Here is a 20992-nt window from a genome sequence, read left to right as displayed (position 1 = left end):
GGATCAGTAAAGGCAGTCAACATAACTGGTGCTAGCAAAATCCATTTGAAACAAGGAAAATTAGATAAGAAAATCAAGCGCAGCTTTGATATAGTAGTAGTTATCATCTACTTATTGGTTTCATGCAAGAACATGAACACGAACCAGTTGGAAGTGAAACAAAAATAGAACGTAAGTTTGAAAATGAACGTATCACGGGGCAATCCTTTGAGGGTCGCGAGGGAAAAGTGATGTCTTGCGAATGTTATTGAGGGCGCAGAAAAGCATCACTACGCGCTCCAATCCGACTCCAAATCCACCATGGGGAGGTGCACCATACCTACACAACATGAGAAGCACGCACAAAATCAGGTAGAGATTTCAGCAGAAACTAGACTTGATGAGTCCAACCTTTCGACATACATATTTGAGCTCTGTGCTGATACTCACAGAGCTCAGTTGAACCCGTGCTGAAGTACCATTGCAAACCATATCTAACAACAAACGTATGATGACCGGAACAGGCATCATTGGTAAGACGTGTGAGCAAAGAAGCTGAAAACTTAGCTTGGATTCATTGATGCCATCAATAAACTTAAAGAGCCAGTAAGAGGTAACTTTCTTTAGCAATCACGAGCGGTAACCACCAAATTATGGTAACTGCCCTGCTATAGTTGGTAAAACTGACGATTGCTCAGTCTGGATAACGATTAATCGTGGATCACCAGTTATTTGAACCTTTTAACTTTTACCTATTCATTATCTCATTCATTCATCGAATGACTTAAGATACCTACGTATGGTGTTTCCCTCAATGTCTATAAGAAAGAGAAGGAAAAAAAAGAAATGCTTATAATTCTGACAAATTAGAATTCAACAACAATCATTTTCCCAGCAACGATGATTCTGCAATAATTTGATGTTGTGTATCTAACCTATATGGTCATCGTTGTTAGCACTCACAAAGATTATCAGTCGACTAAAACCATGACTAAAGTTTTAGAATTTCTTTTTGAAGCATTTCTGGATTTGATTGAAGTTTTTCAAATATAGAGGGACAAATTGAATTGCAAAGAGAAATACCGGAAAGAATCGACATATGTTGATATTGTCTTCACGTCAATTCCACACTCTCCAGCACGTTTTTCCAACAATTCAGGAACATGGACACGTTGAGCTCCTGAGATAATTTCCTCACCTAACAAAACGACAATCGAAAAATGTAATCATATCATCTTTTCAATGGAAAAAAACACAAATTTATTTCACCACATCAGAAAATACCAATCACTTTCTCCTTTAAATTTCTAGAACCAGAAGGCTAATACAAATCGAGGTACCACAAATGGATCCACTAAAAGAAAGCCTCGTCTAAAGAGAGGGGAGATGTTAGAAAACATGTTATATTTTTTTGTACTTATAGGAGTGTTCCCCATAATGCAATAGGACAAGAAAAGCGCACACCAACAACCAGGACGTGATATAGGACATAAGTCGGCACATTCACTTTTCTCAAGACAAAAAAGTAAGTCCTGGCCAACAAATAGTCGAACATGTTCAGGACTAAAAACATTCCAACCTAGAGCTACATGTCAAGAAAATCGCCCTGTTCTTTTGTTATGAAATGAAATAGAGTACTACCTAAGCACACCATACTTCTCTCAAAAAATTAAACATCCAACTGCTCACAATGTACTAGACGTGAATGAATCATCTCACCCATCAAAGAAACCAAACCATTTTCCCACAATATGAGAAATTTGTAACTTAATTACCTCGGATAAAGACATCAAAAGAATTGCTGTAAGACGGATTGTCATGACAAGGCATGGTATAGAACGGACGAACAGCCAGTGGATACTTGTGAAGTATATAGAACTCAGTTCCATACCTGAAGAAAAAAGAAAGAAAAAAAACAGAAAATGACCTCACAACCGTCATACATATTAAGAAAGCAAGAAAGAAAAGGTTGAGTGGGAAGGAAGGAGTCTTTGTGATTATACTTCTCAGCAACAAGCTGCCCAAGCTTTCTTTCTGATTCTGTATTTAGGTCCCCAAGAGGATCAACTTCAACACCAGCTTCCTGTGAAGTAGAGAGCATGAAAAGGTTAGACTCATAATAGGGATGGCAATGGTAAGGGAAACAGCAGGTTCCGTCCCCAGGAAACTGACATCCACGGCATGGGGGTGCGGTAGGGAATAGAAGTAGAGCCCAGCAGTGATAAACCTATCACTTTTGCTATGTGCACAATGGCAGTTGCAGCAATTTTTTGGATGACCTAGACATCTGTATGGAGCCAACTAATCACAACTAATTTTAGCAGCTTCCAGAGAAAATGGGAGCCCTTTGAATTTAAAGTATCAATTGGATTCGCGAGAGGAGATAAAAACTGATAATAACAGAATGCTTGCATGTGAATCTTAACATTACAACTTAATGATTTCTTCAAAAAACAGCCAATTCCTATATAAAAAGTTTACCTTTAGCATTTGAACCCCCTCCGCAAATGTAAGTCGTAAGGTCTTTCGTAAATACTGCATTGTCAATCAAACAAATAGTCACTACCTTTGCAGAAAAAAGATAGAAGTTGCTATTTAGGTAATTTGCTCAAGGGTATATAAGTCATTGCCACAAGCAATAAGGTTCCCCTATTTCCAAGAATAAGCAAATGAATGTATAAAAGAGCAAGTCAATCTAAGGAAGTTAAGATTTTTTTTTAATAAGGAATCTGTGGAAGTTAAACAATCATAAGTAGCATATTGATCACCGAAGTTGAGCCAAGTTACCTTCAGAGGTTCAAAAGGGTATTGCCTTCCAATGGCTTCAAGTTCCTTTTTGCATATCTCATTCAGGCTATCAAACATGGCTACAAATAAGCGGCCAACAATATCCATGACCTGCAAAGCATAGACTTCAAATTGTAACATCCCAAAATAAAAGTGCACTTCATATTATATTTACAGAAGCAGTTGGTGATCTTCCAATTAAGGTTCTTGCATGCCATACCTCTGAATAATGTTCCTTAATCTCCATTTCAGCATCAAGACCTGTAAACTCACACAGATGTCTATGTGTAAAAGAATCTTCTGCTCTAAAGACAGGACCAATTTCAAATACACGGCCAAAATCACCACATATTGCCATCTGCTTGTGAAGTTGAGGTGACTGCGCCAGACATGCAGGTTGACCTTTATAATCTAATCTGAAAACAGCCGAACCTCCTTCACTAGACCCTCCAATCAATTTTGGAGTGTGGATTCCAACAAATCCTTCCGAGAGCAAAAACTGCCTGAATATCTGCATTTTAAAGGGAGAATATTAGCTCATCGGCTATAGTTTGGAAGGACTCAATACAAATGTACGGAACAATCTAGCAACTTCTATCTTTTTGTTAAACAAGTTTTCTTCTATTATCACCAGAAAGTGACTGAAACCACCATCTGAATCACTTCTAGATTAAAAACATAACAAGAATAAAAATATGATAATAATTGTTAAAATGTGCAAGCAAGGGAATATGCACCAAGGCACCATGTGACATGTTTTGCAATAGACATTTTCCAACACTAAATAAATGAAATGGAAATATCATATAGTATAACGAACATTTTCAACTTGACACTGAATGCGAAAGATTCCTTGATTTGCAGGTGTGCGGATATCTAGTATTCTGAAGTTTAAGCGAGTATCCTGATTTACGCGAACAAGCTGCTCTCCTTTCTGCACTAGATAGAAAGATGTCAGTAGACAATCAAAAGGATAGAAAGGACATAACTGCATTAGTCCAGATTCTGAAATTTAATGGAACCTCAATTTTTGAAAAGGTAACTGTTAAATGCTGAACCAATTCAAGGAGATAAAAGAATATACCTCTAAAGCTTGTTCTATCTCCACTTCACTTCTAGCAGCATCCTCGATATTAATAGGTAGTGTGGGCATAGCCCTATTGACACAATAAAGTTTGCTTATTTGTACTTCCACCTGAAGCAAATTAAAGAAAAAACAAGTACTAGTAACTACCATAAGCAACAAAGCAATCAGCAGATATAAAAATTCCAAAATTCTTCAACACCATTTAGACCAGGTTTATTATCTAATAAGGAAGCTCCCCTATTAGTCTTCTTTTGTTTACTCCCATTTGCCATGAATCATTTTATTCTGTTTAAAGAGGTACATATCCTTAATGTGGGTCATTTGGAAAGAGAGAAATATGAGAGCTTTTAAAGGGGTGGAGATGAGTGTTGTTCAATTGAGAAGTAGTATCTGATCCCTTAATTTCTTTTGGTTCACCCACGTAGTTCCTGTTTATACAAAGGATTGGGTGTCTTTTGGAGAGAACTGTATTATGTAGGTTTTCTTTTATATACCTCTTGTATACGGCCAAATTGGCCTTGTTATTATCAATGAAATTTATTTACCTTATCAAAAAAAGAGGTACTTGTCAGTCCAAAATGTAGAAAATCTCTAGTTTTATGAACCCTAGAGATGTTTGGTACTGAAACAACACCTTCAATATCAACAATTGATTCTTTGCTAATACTAGACACCATCAAACCTGAACCTGTAGAAAACCAAGACAACACTTCACTATCTACTAACCTTCTACCTAATCCACGACCTCCACACCCTCTTATCAAGAAGAAATATAAACACATAAAGCAGTAATTTTTTTAATTATAATCTACTTGTTGTCGAGCGCAGCCAGTAACTAGCTTCTCTGGTATTGAAACAACACCTTCAATCAATTGATTCTTTACTAATACGAGACATCATCAAACCTAAACCTGTCGAAAGTCAAGACAACACTCCACTACTTACTACCCTTCTACCTAATCCGCAACCTCCACACCCTACTATCAAGAAGAAATATAAAAAAGCAAAGCTTCTACCCAATCCGCGACCTCCATACCCTCCTATCAAGAAGAAGTATAAACACATAAAGCAATAACTTTTTTTAATTATAAATCTACTTATTATCGAGTGGAGCCAGTAATTAGCTTCACTGGTATTGAAACAACACCTTCAATATCAACAATTGATTTTTTGCTAATACTAGACACTAGTGTACGCATTCCATACCGCTACCACAGCTAGTAACATAAAAGCATAAAGCAATGAGCTTTTTTGATAATAAAAATCTACCTGTTGTTGAGTGCAACCCGTAATTGGCTTAGCTGGTATCGAGACACTGCCTTCAATGTCAACAATTGACTCTTTACTCAAACTAGTAGCAAATTTCACCATTTGTAAACTAACCAATTCAGGCTTCACATTCAACACACATTGCACCGTAAATCCTCGTTCTCTCACAACGACAAACGCCATCTTCTTACTAACCGGTCGAATCGTATGTACTCTTCCCCTAGTCAGTATCACCTGGTCCTTCAATTCGGGTATAATTGACCCGACTTCTGTCCATTTTCGACCCGTTATTGATTTGGATTGTAGATCGTTTAGCTCGATGTCCCTGTAGTTGCTTGAAAGCGGGTCGGATTCATCGATTGTGACGGCGGAGACTGCGGCGGCGGATGCGGCGGCCAATGCTTCCTTTTTGCGGCGGCGTTCTTCCTTGGCGGCTTCTTTTTTGGAGGGCTTTTTGGTAATTTCATCTTCCATTTGGGGTTTTTCGGGTTCCATTGTTTTTAGTTGACAAGAATTTAGGGTTTTAGCTGAGAGAAGAAGAAGAAGTTATATATAGACACTCTTCTCTTATAAATAAATAAATAAATAATTGAATAGACTAATTACATTGGATAAATAATTTTGAGATAATATGAAGTGTTTGGTGTGAGATATTAGTTAATTTTGCTATTTACACCATAATTTTGAAATAATTCTTTTCCAATCAAACGACCTCATTCAAAAAAAAATGAACTCTTTCTCTTTTTCACAATATTTTAATTTTACCTTTTCTCATAATATATTTGAAATCACAAAATTAAAATATATTTTTATATATTTAACATAAATTTAATTTAGAATCATAAAATTTAAAAATTTATTTATGTCAAGTCAACACATGAACAGAGGGAGTAATTGTCGGGTCCTTTCTTGGAGTAGAAGTTTTAAACTTTTATAACGCTACAACAACCACAAAATAGTCATTTCATTAAAGAAGAATAGCTTTAATAATATGTTCTATATACTTAATTTGTAATTATTAGCTTCCACATAAGACTTTGATTTTTTTGATCCCAATATTTTTTTTAATTTTACCACATGAATTATGACCGAGGAAGTAATATTATAATATTATAATGTAGTTATGCAGGAAGTAGTTATACTTATACATATATTAATTACGTGAGCTTTTAAATTTCAAACCAAACGTTGAATTGATTATATACATGAATAACTTATTTCGATTAGCTACCAAATTTCGTACAACTTACACATAAATTAATATACATGAATAAAGTGCTTCTTTGCTAGCTACCAAACAACCCCTTATTGTATTGCCTTGACATATTGACCTCAAAATTCCAAATAGAAAATAAGCATTTTCAACTGATAAAATCAAAGATAGTGAAGAATATAGTTGTTGATAATCTAGTAAATGTAAAACTCATGTAAATAAATACATGTTGTAAGCTACAAAATGAGGACAAAACAACTCGAGTTGCTCGGACTCTCCAAAAATGTTGTTGTACCCACGTCAAATCCTCCAAAAACAGTGAATTTTTGAAGGATCCGACACAACCGGAAGATATTTTCGAAGAGTCCGAGCAACTTAGAAAAAAAAAAACTGCTGAAAATAGCTCATCTTAGAACAACCTTTAACTTGTTCTCCACCTGTTCTCTCACTTTCCACTGCATCCAATATACAAAAAAAGACATTTAGTAATGGTAGGAGAAACAGACTCGGGCAGAAATGCAAGGTAAGACTGTGTACGATACACCCTTGTGGTGGGGCCCTTCCCCGGACGTGGCGCATAGCGGGACAAAAAAAGACATTTAGTAATGGTAGGAGAAACAGTCTCAGACAGAAATGCAAGGTCGAATATACAAAAAAAGACATTTAGTAATGGTAGGAGAAATAGCCTCGGGCAGAAATGCAAGGTCGAATATAAAAAAAAGACATTTAGTAATGGTAGGAGAAACAGACTCGGGCAGAAATGCAAGGTAAGATTGTGTACAATACACCCTTGTGGTGGGGCCCTTCCCCGAACCTGGCGCATAGCGGGAGGTTTAGTGCACCGGGCTGTCATTTTTAGTGATGGTAGGAGAAAGAAGGTGAAGATTCATTTGATAGAAGGTTTACCTGCAAATCGTTTATTTCCTTGTCTGTAAGTGAACGCTCCATGGACCGATAAGCTATCCTGTAGCAATGACTTGTCATTCCTTTCTTATTGGTGAAGTTGTCGATCAATTTCACCTGACAGTAGTAGGAACGGAAGCAACAGTCACTAGCCGAACTCATGCTACACGTATGAGTCAATACACAAACTACATGATGACCGAGAAATCAGTCTAGAGCCGATCTTTTAGGCCAAAGGATGATGGAACCGCCTCTCCTCTAATAACCGAGTTAGTTAAACACATAAACTTGTGTTAGAAAGAGCGATCCTATAAACCTACTGTAATTTACAGTCTGTAAAATTGGACAAACCTGTGGTGGTTTGGATTCACTAGACAAACTCGTTGCCCGGCTCCCACCCCGGGGATGATATGAAAACCACTTAAAGATTCAGATAGAAGTACTAGACTCGACATGGCTTACTTTTGAGTAATGAACTAATGATATCAATGAATAGCACCTTAAAACATGTCGAGTAAGAGGAAACATTTCAAGTATTCAGGGTCTAACGGGATAATCTGGAATAGACACTCAAGAATTTGAATACTGGGGTATATCCAAGGACAACAAAATGGGAGAAGTTCAAAGCACCAACTAGATTTTGTGATGGCAGTAAGCAGAATCATCACGTGGACGTACCTCCTCGGCAAGGTCTCCAGCAATTCCTCTAACCACTTCACAGAGATTGTTCTCGGTAAATGAATCACTGATCCAGAAACTCATGTCTTTATAACAAGGTGGATACTGAAAAAAATAAAAAAACTTAAAGTCTCTTCAACAAGATCATATACACTACTAGATTTACATGCAGTCAAAGATTCAATGGACTCCTTGAATGCATTCTTCAAACAAAAAGTTGCGCACTTGATGAAAAATGAAATGTTCAAAACACATATAAGAGTTGGATTCTTCAAATGCTAAAAAACCGCATAAGATAAACATTAGCAAACAAGTCTTACCTTGGAAAATGGCTTAAACTTCAGGCCGAGCCGGCCGCTAGAAAACTACAATATGATCAAGAAAATGTTACCGAAAGCTAACAAAATCTAATCTGGCAATAAAAAAGGAGAGAGAAAAAGAAAGGTGGGGAGAACTAGCTGAAAATTCAAAGTGTGAAAAATGAAAACAGGACAGACGAAATTACTTGAGAAGTGAACCGTTCATCAGTTGACCAAAAAAGTCGAATATCTGGAATATCAAATAAAACCATAGCCAAGCGCTCCAATCCAAGCCCAAATGCCCAAGCAACATTGTCAGTTCTACCGCTTCTTTTTAATATTTCTTGTTCTGTCACTCCGCAACCCAAAACTTCCATCCATTGATCCTGGAAAGGATTTACAGAGAGTAAACTGATATAATAAAAACAACGCCACACTTCCAACAGCTCAAATTGGTCTTTGCTCTGGCTTTTCTCGAGATTTCATCTCTATCTATTGTCTTTGAGCAATTCTTACATGCTTTCAAATACTTTTTTAGGTAATAAACACTTGTCAAAAAATTAAGGTGATACTCTTTACAACTTGCATAATAATATCTTAGCCCAAGAAATTATGGAGAGGGATAAAACACCAACCATGCTATCAAATATCACTACAATTTTAGAAAAAAGTTTCTCTTTTCTGCTTCAAATGAATTGATAGTGTTGTGCAGTACATAAACCAACAAGCGATTATTTCCTTTTAGAGAAGACAAACAATGGAATGATTATTTCCTTTTAGAGAAGACGAACAATTGACAATCTATTTCTTCCTTTCCTCTACGCTTGATGTAAAAATTCAATATTCGGAAGGCTTAGGTCTGCTTCCTGTATATCTTTTTTTGTTGAGACTTCTGGGTTGGATGAACTTCTGTGAGAAGAAACATTTCCCAGTTAAAATAGAGTCTCTAGTCCTATATCAAACCACAATGGCCTATAAATATTATATTATATTCTTCCTGAATTTTGGCAATTGTTTCATATAGTCCTTGCCGGTGCCGGTGCCGGCACACATCCTTATTCTTCCTGCTTCCTATTTCCGAAAAAGAAATCCATTTATTGACTGAAATCAAAGTAACGACAGCTAGCTCGCGTAATTAGAGGTTGGCATATGATGCATGTGTCTAATACATGCTTGACACACTTGAGCCCCCGTAAAAGAAATTGTTTTAAGTAGGTGATACAATCTTACTCTTCTAAACATTTTATAGCATCTTATTGAACAATCTGATGAAACCACAAAAAACTCGCATAATACTCTGGACTTTAACATCTGGACATGAGGAAATAAAAGAAACGAAAGCATGTATAAGAATGTCATAAACTAATGCAAAGTATACCTGAAAATATATCTCTAGTTCAAATGATGGATTAGTGAAGGGGAAATAAGTGTCAACCCAGCGCATTTCAACCCCACCTGATGAATTTAGAAAGATTAGGCTAGAGATTCATAAATCTTGGTCACGAAAAAGTAAATTTTGTAGTAGAAAGATGATTTCTGAAGAAGTGGACTAGTTAACAAATCTATACACGATGAAAAAGCAGCAGTGGATTGGACCCCTCCCGAGTCCATTGATCTGCTGGAATTTAACAGGGAAGCCATCAACTACATTATACTTTCAGATAAGAACTTCGATAGGCACTCTTAACTTCCTAAACCGACTTCGACCTATTGTTTAGCAGTCTGCTCCAGCCTTCTCTTACTATCTGCCCTAAAATCGTGTGCTAATTGAGACACCTATTTTTTAAGAAAACGGAAAGAAGCAAGAATAATGTGCAACTATCACGGTATCAGCCCCACCAAACTTCTAAGATGACATGAACATAATTAACTGGCATCTAGAACCAACTACTTATGATGTAAGGAATTCATATAGTAAGAGATTGGTTGCGCTATCGATATTAATATGGTAAATCGTAGTCAAATTACCACGACTCATTATCGGTTTGCAATCCCATTAATTATATGGCAAATTATTGGCAAATCATAATGACTCATTTTAGATAAAAACAGATTTGTACCAAATAGATGTCGTGCCAAACCCTCAAGACATTTCTTCAGATCTTCCGCAGCATGTGATGTTGCATCAGTACCTGAGCCCTCCCATTCATTTGGAGCAAAGACCCGTACCCCTTCCATCTACAAAGTAAGGCAAAAAAACATTAAAGGATAAATCTACACAACAATCTGCAATGTCAGGAGAAAAATATGTTTGCAGGTAGAGAACCTGGTGGAATACAGGGTAGTGAGTTGAGTCAATGGAATCTCTACGGTACACATCTCCAGTAACAAGAAAATGGGTGTGTCCATTCCTCAGTAGCTCAGCTTGATGCGCACTGGTGTGGCACCTTAGGACAGTTTGAGAATCCACATAATATGTGTCATTGTAACTCCTGCTAACGTGATCAGCAGGTACCAAGACTTCATCAAAGTTCTGCAGGTAGGAACCCATAAATCGTAGTAAGAAGAAAGCAGCCAAAGTGAATTAATACATTTACCAAGATAAATGAACAAAAGGGAAAACACATCCCAAGAGCAGTATATGGATATCCCATTTTCAAATAGCTTTTCCTATTCTTAATCCGAGCCTTGGAGTAACTGGTAACTTGGAAACAGCCTCTGGCAGAAATGCAAGGTAAAGCTGCGTACAATACACTCTTGTGGCAGGGCCCTTCCCCGGACACCGCGCATAGCGGTAGCTTTAGTGCACCGGACTGCCCTTTTTTTTTTTCCTATTCTTAATCCACTGATAAACTTATTTCCACTGAGAAACCATCACTGAGCTATTCTTCCTATTCCACATAGAACATGAAATTACACATTTAAGACATGTAGATCAGCAACTAAAAGAGGTAGCCATACTTACTAGCATTTCAACCTATCATTGAGAAACTTGACGATTCTAACGGCTTCTTCAATGCCACTCTCTATAGGTTAGTGGTTGAATGGTTGACATGCCTGACTCATAATTGATTATGAAATAATATTATTGACCTTATAGCTAATAGAATTAAGCTTTCAGGAGTAGAAGGGTAGAATTCAATCAATTCATTACTCGAAAGAATATGGAGAACCCCGTGAATAGGCCAAAAAGAATGGTTTATTAGGACCCTAACTTTAATCCAAATTAAACAGATTCTAATACATATCAGAAGAAAAAAACAGATGTTAAAGACAGCTATATAAATAAAGAAAAAGATTGATCAATGGGATAAGAAAGGAACATAATTCCAGCACGGAGAGCAAATATAATCACAAAACAAATTCATGAAGAGAGCGAAAAATGATTCCTTAACCTTCTTGGACCAACCTGTTTAACAGAAACTATTGGGCACAGATCATCAAATTTGTCAATCTTGTCCGGATAGTTTGTGTCAAAATAATCATAGATCGCATTCTTAAGGATACCAAGTGGATGCTGGTTCCTCCTATGAAGTTGCATTCCAAGTTTTGCAAATATTGTATCTGGAATATTGTTTGTGGGGTCATCCCTTACTATTTCTGTATATGAAGTCATCGTGTTAGTTCAATTACCAAATGATATAACAAAATTCTTTGTTGAAATCTCCACCAAGGCAATACAGACGCCAAACAACAACAACATACCAAGTGTAGTCCCATAACTAGGTCTGGGGACGGTAGTGTGTACACTGACCTTACCTCTACTAGGTAGAGAGCCAGTTTCCGATAGACCCTCGGTGCAATACAGATGCCAAACAGCAACAACATACCAAGTGTAGTCCCATAAGTGAGGTCTGGGGACGCTGACCTTACCTCTACTAGGCAGAGAGGCAGTTTCCGATAGACCCTCGATTCAATGCAGATGCCAAAATGAAGCAATAATGAAACAAGCTTTACTCACAAAAACACAATGGGGAGCTAACTACAAAATACCATTTCACAAACAACAAAGAAACTATTACTACAACTACTTCCCCTAAATCCAAACTAATTCAAAACATGCTATACAAATCCTCAATATCAATTCTGCTCCATTCCACCCAATTAGACCGACCAAGTTGAGTAATTTGATTCTACAATCATAAAAAATTCAAACTTTACTAACCCAATTCCGTAAAGTAGCTATTACTAGGAGCCTCCCCCTCTTGACTTGATATGTCAAGAAGACTACAACAGTAGATGGCGAAGGATATTCGGAAAGATTTCTGTTCATTCGCTCTGCTCGCGGTATACCGACCTCTTGCTTGTTATTGTTAGGGATAGATGAACAGAGCAAAACGACCCCGAAGCATTGACATTGAAAGAAGTCCCTCCCATCACGAGTCACATGGGCACCCCCACCTAACTACTTTTAGCTCAAAGTCCATTATACAAATCGTCTAATGTCAATTCCACTCCATTTCAAACCAATTAAACCAACACAGATGAGAAACTCGATCTATAATTCTAAAATATTCAAACTTTACTAACCCAATTAGCTTTTACTAAACTACTTTTATTTTAAGGTCGAGTGTACAAATCCTCAATATCAATTTTGCTCCATGTAGACCCAATTAGACCTACCCAGATGAGAAATTCGATTCCACAGTCATAAAAACTCAAACTTCACAAAACCCAAGTCATATAAATTCAAATTCAAGATTCAAAATCATCAAAAAAAAAAAAAAACTCAAACTTTACAAAACCCAACTCACAAAAATGAAAAAAAATCAAGATTCTACAATCATAAAAACTCAAAGGGGTGTAAGCTTGTGTAATGCTAAATAAGCAAACTGACCATCTTTAGAAATGTTGACTCCACCAATCTCAAGAGCAGAAACAACTACTGATTGCCTCTTCTTGTTACCATTAAATCTATCTACAGCAACAAAAGTAGAGAAAGGGAGAAAAAATCCAAAGCTTCGAATGCAATTCTTGGGAAAATATAAAGTGGAATTGGACAAAAAAGTGGATTTTGCTAATGAAAAAGCCATTGGCACTTTGCTTCCTTCACTGAGTGCCGCCAGTTCTTGATGGATACTCTATCAAGAAACAAGAAAATTAAAAATAAAATTAAAAATAATATTTACAAAGTTTTCTTTTTCTTTTTCACCATTAGTGCTACCCGCAGTGAAACCTAACTAAACTTTAATTCACTTCAAAAAATTTCATGTTTGGGAGTAACACATTTCCTAACAAAGATGACTCGGGGACTCGAACGTGAGCCCTCTAGTTAAGAATAAAGAGTACTTACCATTCGATAACAATCTTTGTAATTGATGAAAAGAAATACTATAATAATTTAAATTAGTACTTATAAATCTATATTTATTTGACTCGCAAGGTGGCTAAGTTGATGTAGCTGGTTTTTTAAGTTGGAAAAATAATACTACAAAAATTTTAATTACTTTCTCCATTTACTTTCCAAGAGTCGATTCAACTAATTCCCGTAGTTAAATTGAGATTACTTTAATACATATTTAAAATTTAAAAATTAAAATATTGCATGAAAAAACTATAAGATATAGTATATCAATATGACTAAAAAATAGGAAAAATACTCGAAAAAATACTAAACTTTGACCGAATTTTCAGTTGAGCATACTGAACTTTGCATGGGTCCTATTACCCCCTTAGACTTTTTAAAGCGGATTTAATTCCTCCTGAAACGCTATACCCAATTTCAACGGCTGGCGATGTAATACACGCACCAATCCGGTCAAAGTTCAGGTATGCTCAACTGAAATACAAAATGAGATGCAAAGAACAATGAATTCATTTCCAGAAATGTAATTCAAGTAAATGGTATCCTGTATACTGCAGCTCAACACCCTAGGCTAACACAGTTGAAAACTCAAAATGAGCTGACCAAAAGTCATATATTTAACCATAGGCTAACACAGTCGAAAACTCAAAACCGGCTGACCAGAAATCATACATTTAACCATAGGCTAACACAGTCGAAAACCCAAAACGAGCTAACCAGAAGTCATACATTTAACCATAAGCGAAAGCTCAAAACGAGCTGACCAGAAGTCATACAAATTTACCCATAGGCTAACAAAGTCGAAAATGATCAGAAGTCATACATTTAACCATAGGCTAACACAGTCGAAAACTCAAAACCGGCTAACCAGAAGTCATACATTTAACCATAGGTTAACACAGTCGAAAACCCAAAACGAGCTGACCAGAAGTCATACATTTAACGATAGGCTAACACAGTTGAAAACTCAAAACCGGCTGACCAGAAGTCATACATTTAACCATAGACTAACACAGTCGAAAACTCAAAACTAGCTGACCAAAAGTAAGGCTAGTTTGTTCTCTTCTTCAAGGGCCATCACGATGTCGACAGTGTAAACTATCTAAACCAAGATCATTCTGAAAGTGAGCATTTGGAGTAACCAGCAAAAGGTGTGTAACAGTGTAAGTGTAATAGTAAAGAGAATGTTAACAATTTAACAACGTAAGTATGTACACATAATATGGTTGAGTTATAGGAGCATAATCAGCAAAGAACTTTCCTGTAGCTACTGAATCAACCATCTGTACGCGTGCGTTTTGTTAAAGATTGAGAAGAAAGTCCCACATTGGTGGTTAATGAGATGAGTGGTCTCTTTATAAGGCTTGGAATGAGATGCGTGATCTCTTTAGAGATTGAGAAGAAAGTCCCACACTTTTCAACACGGCCCGCCTTAGTAGTGCTCCTAGTTCAAAGGAAAAAACACCTAATCAACCGAGTCCCTTGGTGAAGATGCGGGGTCAAGACCAGTTAGTGGAAGACATACTGACCCGACGAGGTAAAGAGAGGACTAACTGTCCCGGCCATAGTGTGATTCGGGAGTCCCATGTGGGAGGGCTCTCACGCAACAGATCAAATGTATGCCGAGGAGGTTGGAAACAATCCTTATGAACCGCCTTGACATCCGGGGGACTGGTCTTAATGTTACGGCCTATATATCCCGGGTGAATGGACGCTCTCCTTTCAATCTCTCTAGCGTATACGCTGAATGGTTGTTTTATGCGCTCTGCACACGGAGAGAGTTCTTGGCACTACAAGCTCGGAGTAACTCAAACAGCGCGCTTTTGCCAAGTCGCCAGAGAACTTAACAAGAAGACGTTCATACAATAAGGTCAGAATATTTTCAAATAAATTCAGCACACACAAGACATCTTCGTAGCATACGGGGAAGGGATGAACCACAAGGCCGGGTCTACCGTACACATCATTTCTACAAGAGATTGTTTCCATAACGCTCAAACAATGACAGCAACTTTAAGCTGCAATTCGGACTAAAATCAATCAACGAATCAATACTTCATACGAAAATTTGGTCTATTCCTGATCATTTCATCCTAACAACAACAGCATACGCAGTATAATTTCACAAGTCGCGTTTATGGAGGGTAGAGCGTACACAGACTTTACCCTTACCTCATGGACGTGAAAGGCCATTTCCCAAGGACCCTCCCCTCGAATACAACAAATCAAAATAAGTACGGAAAGGAAAAATAAGCCACTAAGTAACAAAGAGTAACAACAACAACAAAATAGTACAACAACCAAAAAACCATAAACAACATATGATATTAGAAAGCTCATTTCATTCTTTTCTTATTTGATAGCCATGCAACTTTCGCGTACCTCGACTAAATCCACGGGATACCTGCCACCCCGCCATTTTAATACTACAAATCAAGAATCCATGGTTCTCACATTTATACAATAATCTAATATTCCAATGAGAAACATTGAGACAAATGTTTATGGAGGGTAGCGTGTACACAGACTTTATCCCTACCTCATAGATGTGAAAGTTCATTTCCAAAGGACCCTCGCCTCAAATACAACGAATCAAAATATGTACGAAAAGGAAAAACGACAGTGAAGAAAATATAGTCACTAACTAACAAATAGTAACAACAACAGCAACATAATAGTACAATAACCGAAACATCATAAACAACATATGATATTAGAAAGCTCATTTCATTCTTTTCTTCTTTGATAACCGTGGTGTCCAGCCAGCTTTCGCATACCTATACTAAATCCATGGTATACCTAGTTGGTCGTTTTTTATTCTTACATGCATGTTAAGAAGTCGTAATTAAGAAAATCATTTTACTATTTCACCCCTTTAAAAACTATTTGAAAATTTATAAATAAGTGCGTGACATTTTCAAAGAGAATTGATTGCAAATATAATATGAGAAAAATTTAATTAATGTTTTTGTTGATTTCGTAAAGTGATCAATTAATATGAGATAACTATTTTTAATTAATTTGTGATATATACTTTTAGTAAAATAATCAACTAATATGCTACGAAGGGAGTTTTCATTTGGCACATACTATTAAATTTATTGATTAACTAATTGTATTTAATAATAAGATAAAATGAAGATAAAATAGTAAACTATTTACTAGTATTAGTTTCTCAAATAACACAAATATTAGTACTAAACATCTAAATATACATTTAGTATATTGAACAAATAAAAATAAACAAAATTAAATAATTCTTCTCTATCTTCTTTTTTCCCCTTCTAGAAAATAGACTATTACTCTGAGTGGCGAAATAGTACCAAAATAATTTGTCCAATTGAGAATGAGTTACTTTGATATTAATTATCCGATGATAAATTATACCTGGATGAAAATAAATATTTATATTCTCAAACGAGTCCTTTATGCTTTCATAAATTTATTTTCCAATTTTAATAATACACTTGACGTATAATTATTCTTGTTTTAACTATAGATGACATGTGATATGTGATCTATGATTCATTTTATTATTTTTTTAAATAAATTTGAAAGTTTCCACTAAAAGTGGACTGAGGACCAAAATAGAATGTACTAGAAGCAAAACACGTTATACACAATAACGTGTCATGATGTGATTGGATAATATCTTTAAAGTCAATAAAAAAATTCTTTACTTTAATTTCTTTTTTTCTTTTGGTAAAACAGCACAACCAAGTTTTTGTGGCAGACAATTTGTAAATAGTTTGATTTGAGACATAATATGATAATAATTGTCTAATTTTTTTTTATATTATGATATTTAACAAATCACATTTGATACTTATTAGTTGAAATAAGATTTTTTCAATCATGTTATGTAGAAAATATATCATATTTAGAATATTTTTAAAAATTATATTAATACGAGTTATACTACAAAACATATTCTTAATTATGTAGAGGAATAACTTATAATTACAATAATTTTCTTATAAATATTCACAAACAAATATTTTAATTAATTGATGGACAAATATGCTTAATGCGAAACAACAAACAACACTAAGACCTCAAGAACAAAATTGCTATTAATAAATTATATAAATTAATTCTAAATTTTTTGAACCTCGTGATTTAAAATATATCATAATACGTTTCATGATATAAAAAGTTATCGTTAAATGTAAAATGAAAAAATTAAAATTTAATTATCTTCAACTTAAGAAAAACATCCTTTTTTCTTTTGATACATTGTAATAGAAAAGCTACTTTATTTATTTATTTATTTATTTATTTATTTATTTTTACTTGTCATATTTATTTAATTTGATTAAATTTTAAAGTTAAATTAACATAAATTAGTAAAATAATTTAATAATTTTAAACTTAAATTTTCAAAAATTATACAAAAATATCAGAAACTCATAAATTATAATTCTTTTTAATATTAATGTGATAAAAATATCTATTAAAAATATTAGCCAAAGACTAAAGTTTCTATAATTTTATTGTGGTACGTAGTCAACACGAACTGAATTTCGTGGTTGAAGACTTGAATGAAAAGTAAATATGAACACAAGAGGAATAACAACCAGGGTGATTATGTAATTAATTGAAAGTCAAGGGCTAAATTGGAAACAAATTTTCTATATAATAATTATTGTAACAACCTTAGATTTGCACATTGGAGCAAAATGGCTCTTCCCAATAATGAAAAGGGCAAAAGTCTACTTCAAGTCCTCTCTTCAGTTGAATCAATGCTATTAACTTTCTTGATTTTTTCACTTATCACATCTTCATTATCTGAGATCTTCTTTGAAGAAAGATTTGATGGTAATAATTGTTTTTAATTTTCCCTTTTAGTGGTACTTATTAGCTTCATTTGTAGTTTGTTGTGTCTTTTTTTTTTTTTTTTTGATAATTGGTACTGTTATATTCCTCAGCATTAAGAGATGCTGGCCACCTGTTGTTCCATTTATTATGTGAATGGTTTGAAAAGAATTAATCGACTTTTAGACACTTTTGGTTAGTGGTGTTACTTCAAAGTTTAATCTTTGAGCTTGTTGTTTCATTTTTATGTGAATTGTATGAAAAATATTTATTTTTTAGGTATTTTGGTTAGTGGTGTTACCTCAAAGTTTAAGCTCTGAGCTTATTGTTTCATTTTTATGTGAATTGTATGAGAAATATTGGTTTTTAGATATTTTGGTTAGTTGTGATACTTTATAGATTAATTTTGTGGAGCTTGTTATTCCATTTTTCATGTGAATGATTTGAAAAGAATCTAACTTTTAGACAATGATTTGAAAAGAATCCACTTTTAGACACTTTTGGTTAGTGGTGTTACTTCAAAGTTTAATCTTTTGAGCTTGTTGTTTCATTTTATGAGAATAGTATGAGAAATAGTGATTTTTAAGATATTTTGGTTAGTTGTGATACTTCAAAGTTTAATTTTGTGAGCTTGTTGTTTAATTTTTATGTGAATGGTATGAAAAGAATTGATTTTTTTTTTTAGATATTTTGGTTAGTGGTTGTACTTCAAAGTCTAAATTTTTGAGCTTCTTGTGTTCATTTTTCTGTGACCCCACTTGGAGACTACAATGGATATGTTGTTGTTGTTGTTGTTGCTTGTGTTTATTTTTGCTTCTTTTGGTGGTATTTCATAGTTTAATTATGAGCTTGTTGTTTCATTTTTATGTGAATGGTATGAAAAAAATAATAATCAAATTTTAAACACTTTTGGTTAGTGGTGGTACTTCAAAGATTAAATTTTGAGCTTGTTGTTCCATTTTTTATGTGAATGGTATGAAAATAATCAAATTTCAGGCAATTCTGGTCAGACCTCACTTGTGGGGTTACACTGGATATGTTGTTGTCGTTGGTTGTGTTTATTTGTGCTTCATTTGGCGGTACTTCATAGTTTAAAGTGTTGAGCTTGTTGATCCAATTTTTCTGATAATGGTATGAAAAGAATCAATTTTCACACTTTTGGTTAGTGATGGTACTTCGAAGTTTAATTTTTGAGCTTGTTTCATTTTTTATGTGAGTGGTATGAAAATAATCAACTTTTAGACATCCATTTCTTGGACTGTTGAAAAGTTGCTCGGACCCTCCAAAAATGTTGCCGCACCTGTGTTGGATCCTTCAAAAATACACTATTTTTGGAGGATCCGACACGCATCCGTGACATTTTTGAAGAGGCCAATCAACTTAGGTTGAAGTTATGGATGAGTTCAAATGAAGCATCATATGGGGTTTGAGTGAGGGGGGAGGGGAAGTGTTTCTTTCAACATGAATATGCTTGAATTGTTGATGAAATTATTAGTGACTTTATGAGCAAAAGAGTAAGACGGATCTTTTTCTTTGTCAGGGAGTTGTGGATTTTGGGTCCTTTACCGTGATTGTAAACTGACTAATGTTTTTCCTTTCTTTTTCGTATTGGTTATTTAAAAAGATGATTGGCAGAGCAGATGGGTGAGGTCTGACTGGAAAAGGAGTGAAGGGAAAGCAGGCTCCTTTAGGCATACAGCTGGGAAATGGTCTGGTGACCCTGACGATAAAGGTTCGATTCGTAACAATTTTTTGAAAGTATTAATGTGGTAAATTTTTTTTTGTTAAACTCATATTGCACACTTCATCACTTACTTTGCTTACGATATTGCTATATATAATGAATTGTGTAGTTTTATGTTAAGACATGTTTTGAGATAAAACGGGAAAGTACTCGGATTGTGTGATGTGTATGTTGTACAAACACTATTTGACTTGCTTTTGGCTTTAGTTCTCTGTTCTTGTTGGGCATGCTTGTTTTTTTATCGTGGGGAACTTACGACATATCATTGTGATTTGTGATTCTATAGGTATTCAGACGACAACCGATGCCAGACATTTCGCCATCTCTGCTAAGATACCAGAATTTAGTAACAAGAACAGAACATTGGTTGTACAGTACTCTATTAAGTTTGAGCAGGACATTGAGTGTGGTGGAGGTTACCTAAAGCTTCACTCTGGATATGTCAACCAGAAGAAATATGGTGGAGATACCCCTTACAGGTTTTTATCTCTATCTTTTGCATGTGAATTTCCTCTATCTCATTTTAATATATTCGTTCCCTGGAGAACTTTTAGAGTTGTGTAGGCATGATTTCATACTTTTTCCGCTTTATTTTACAAAAGGTCTTTGTTTCTGCAGCATGATGTTTGGACCGGATCTCTGTGGTACACAGACGAAGAAACTTCATGTTATACTTTCCTACCAAGGCCAGAATTATCCGATCAAAAAGGATCTACAATGTGAAACAGATAAATTAACCCATTTCTACACGTTCATTCTTAGACCTGATGCATCATACAGCGTCTGGATAGATGGCCGAGAAAGGGATTCTGGAAGCATGTATACAGACTGGGATATCCTTCCTCCTCGGAAAATTAAAGATTTGAATGCGAAAAAGGTATTTCAGAAAAAAGTTAAGAGCTTTAGGATGGACTTGTTTATGCCTGTAAAACCACTGTCGACAGTTTGGTGTAGAAATCATATTTATCAACTA

General features: G+C 35.2%; 3 protein-coding genes across 4 annotated transcripts; 1 reads left to right on the top strand and 2 right to left on the bottom strand.

Moving 5' to 3' along the window:
• Positions 1-60: 60 nt before the first annotated feature.
• On the bottom strand, positions 61-5836 carry LOC107871445 (aspartate--tRNA ligase 2, cytoplasmic). The gene is made up of 10 exons (XM_016718378.2): positions 5123-5836; positions 3851-3961; positions 3587-3700; positions 2987-3277; positions 2767-2877; positions 2461-2514; positions 1983-2062; positions 1755-1870; positions 1063-1177; positions 61-319 (listed from the first exon to the last, which is right to left on the bottom strand). The coding sequence occupies exons 1-10, from the start codon at positions 5615-5617 to the stop codon at positions 193-195; spliced, it is 1614 nt and encodes a 537-aa protein (XP_016573864.2). The 5' UTR covers positions 5618-5836; the 3' UTR covers positions 61-192.
• A 577-nt stretch (positions 5837-6413) lies between these two features.
• LOC107871447 (phenylalanine--tRNA ligase, chloroplastic/mitochondrial) lies at positions 6414-13338 on the bottom strand. Of its 2 annotated transcripts, none has more exons than XM_016718380.2 (10): positions 12993-13338; positions 11565-11755; positions 10482-10688; positions 10276-10393; positions 9594-9670; positions 8422-8601; positions 8237-8281; positions 7917-8021; positions 7242-7355; positions 6414-6790 (listed from the first exon to the last, which is right to left on the bottom strand). In XM_016718380.2, the coding sequence occupies exons 1-10, from the start codon at positions 13186-13188 to the stop codon at positions 6740-6742; spliced, it is 1284 nt and encodes a 427-aa protein (XP_016573866.2). In that variant the 5' UTR covers positions 13189-13338; the 3' UTR covers positions 6414-6739. The 2 variants fall into 2 exon arrangements, with proteins under 2 accessions (XP_016573866.2, XP_016573867.2); XM_016718381.2 differs by lacking the exon at positions 12993-13338 and adding an exon at positions 11915-11995.
• A 4725-nt stretch (positions 13339-18063) lies between these two features.
• LOC107871448 (calreticulin-3) lies at positions 18064-20896 on the top strand (the record flags this gene model as incomplete). Its single annotated transcript, XM_047412896.1, is given in 4 exon segments — positions 18064-18278; positions 19900-20007; positions 20306-20498; positions 20638-20896. Coding segments are annotated over 4 exon segments (699 nt in total), but the record flags the coding sequence as incomplete, so codon positions are not given.
• Between the last annotated feature and the right edge of the window lie 96 nt (positions 20897-20992).

This window comes from Capsicum annuum, chromosome 5 (genome assembly GCF_002878395.1).
Source record: "Capsicum annuum cultivar UCD-10X-F1 chromosome 5, UCD10Xv1.1, whole genome shotgun sequence".
NCBI classification, from domain to species: domain Eukaryota; kingdom Viridiplantae; phylum Streptophyta; class Magnoliopsida; order Solanales; family Solanaceae; genus Capsicum; species Capsicum annuum.
This window is presented reverse-complemented; position numbering and strand designations above follow the sequence as displayed.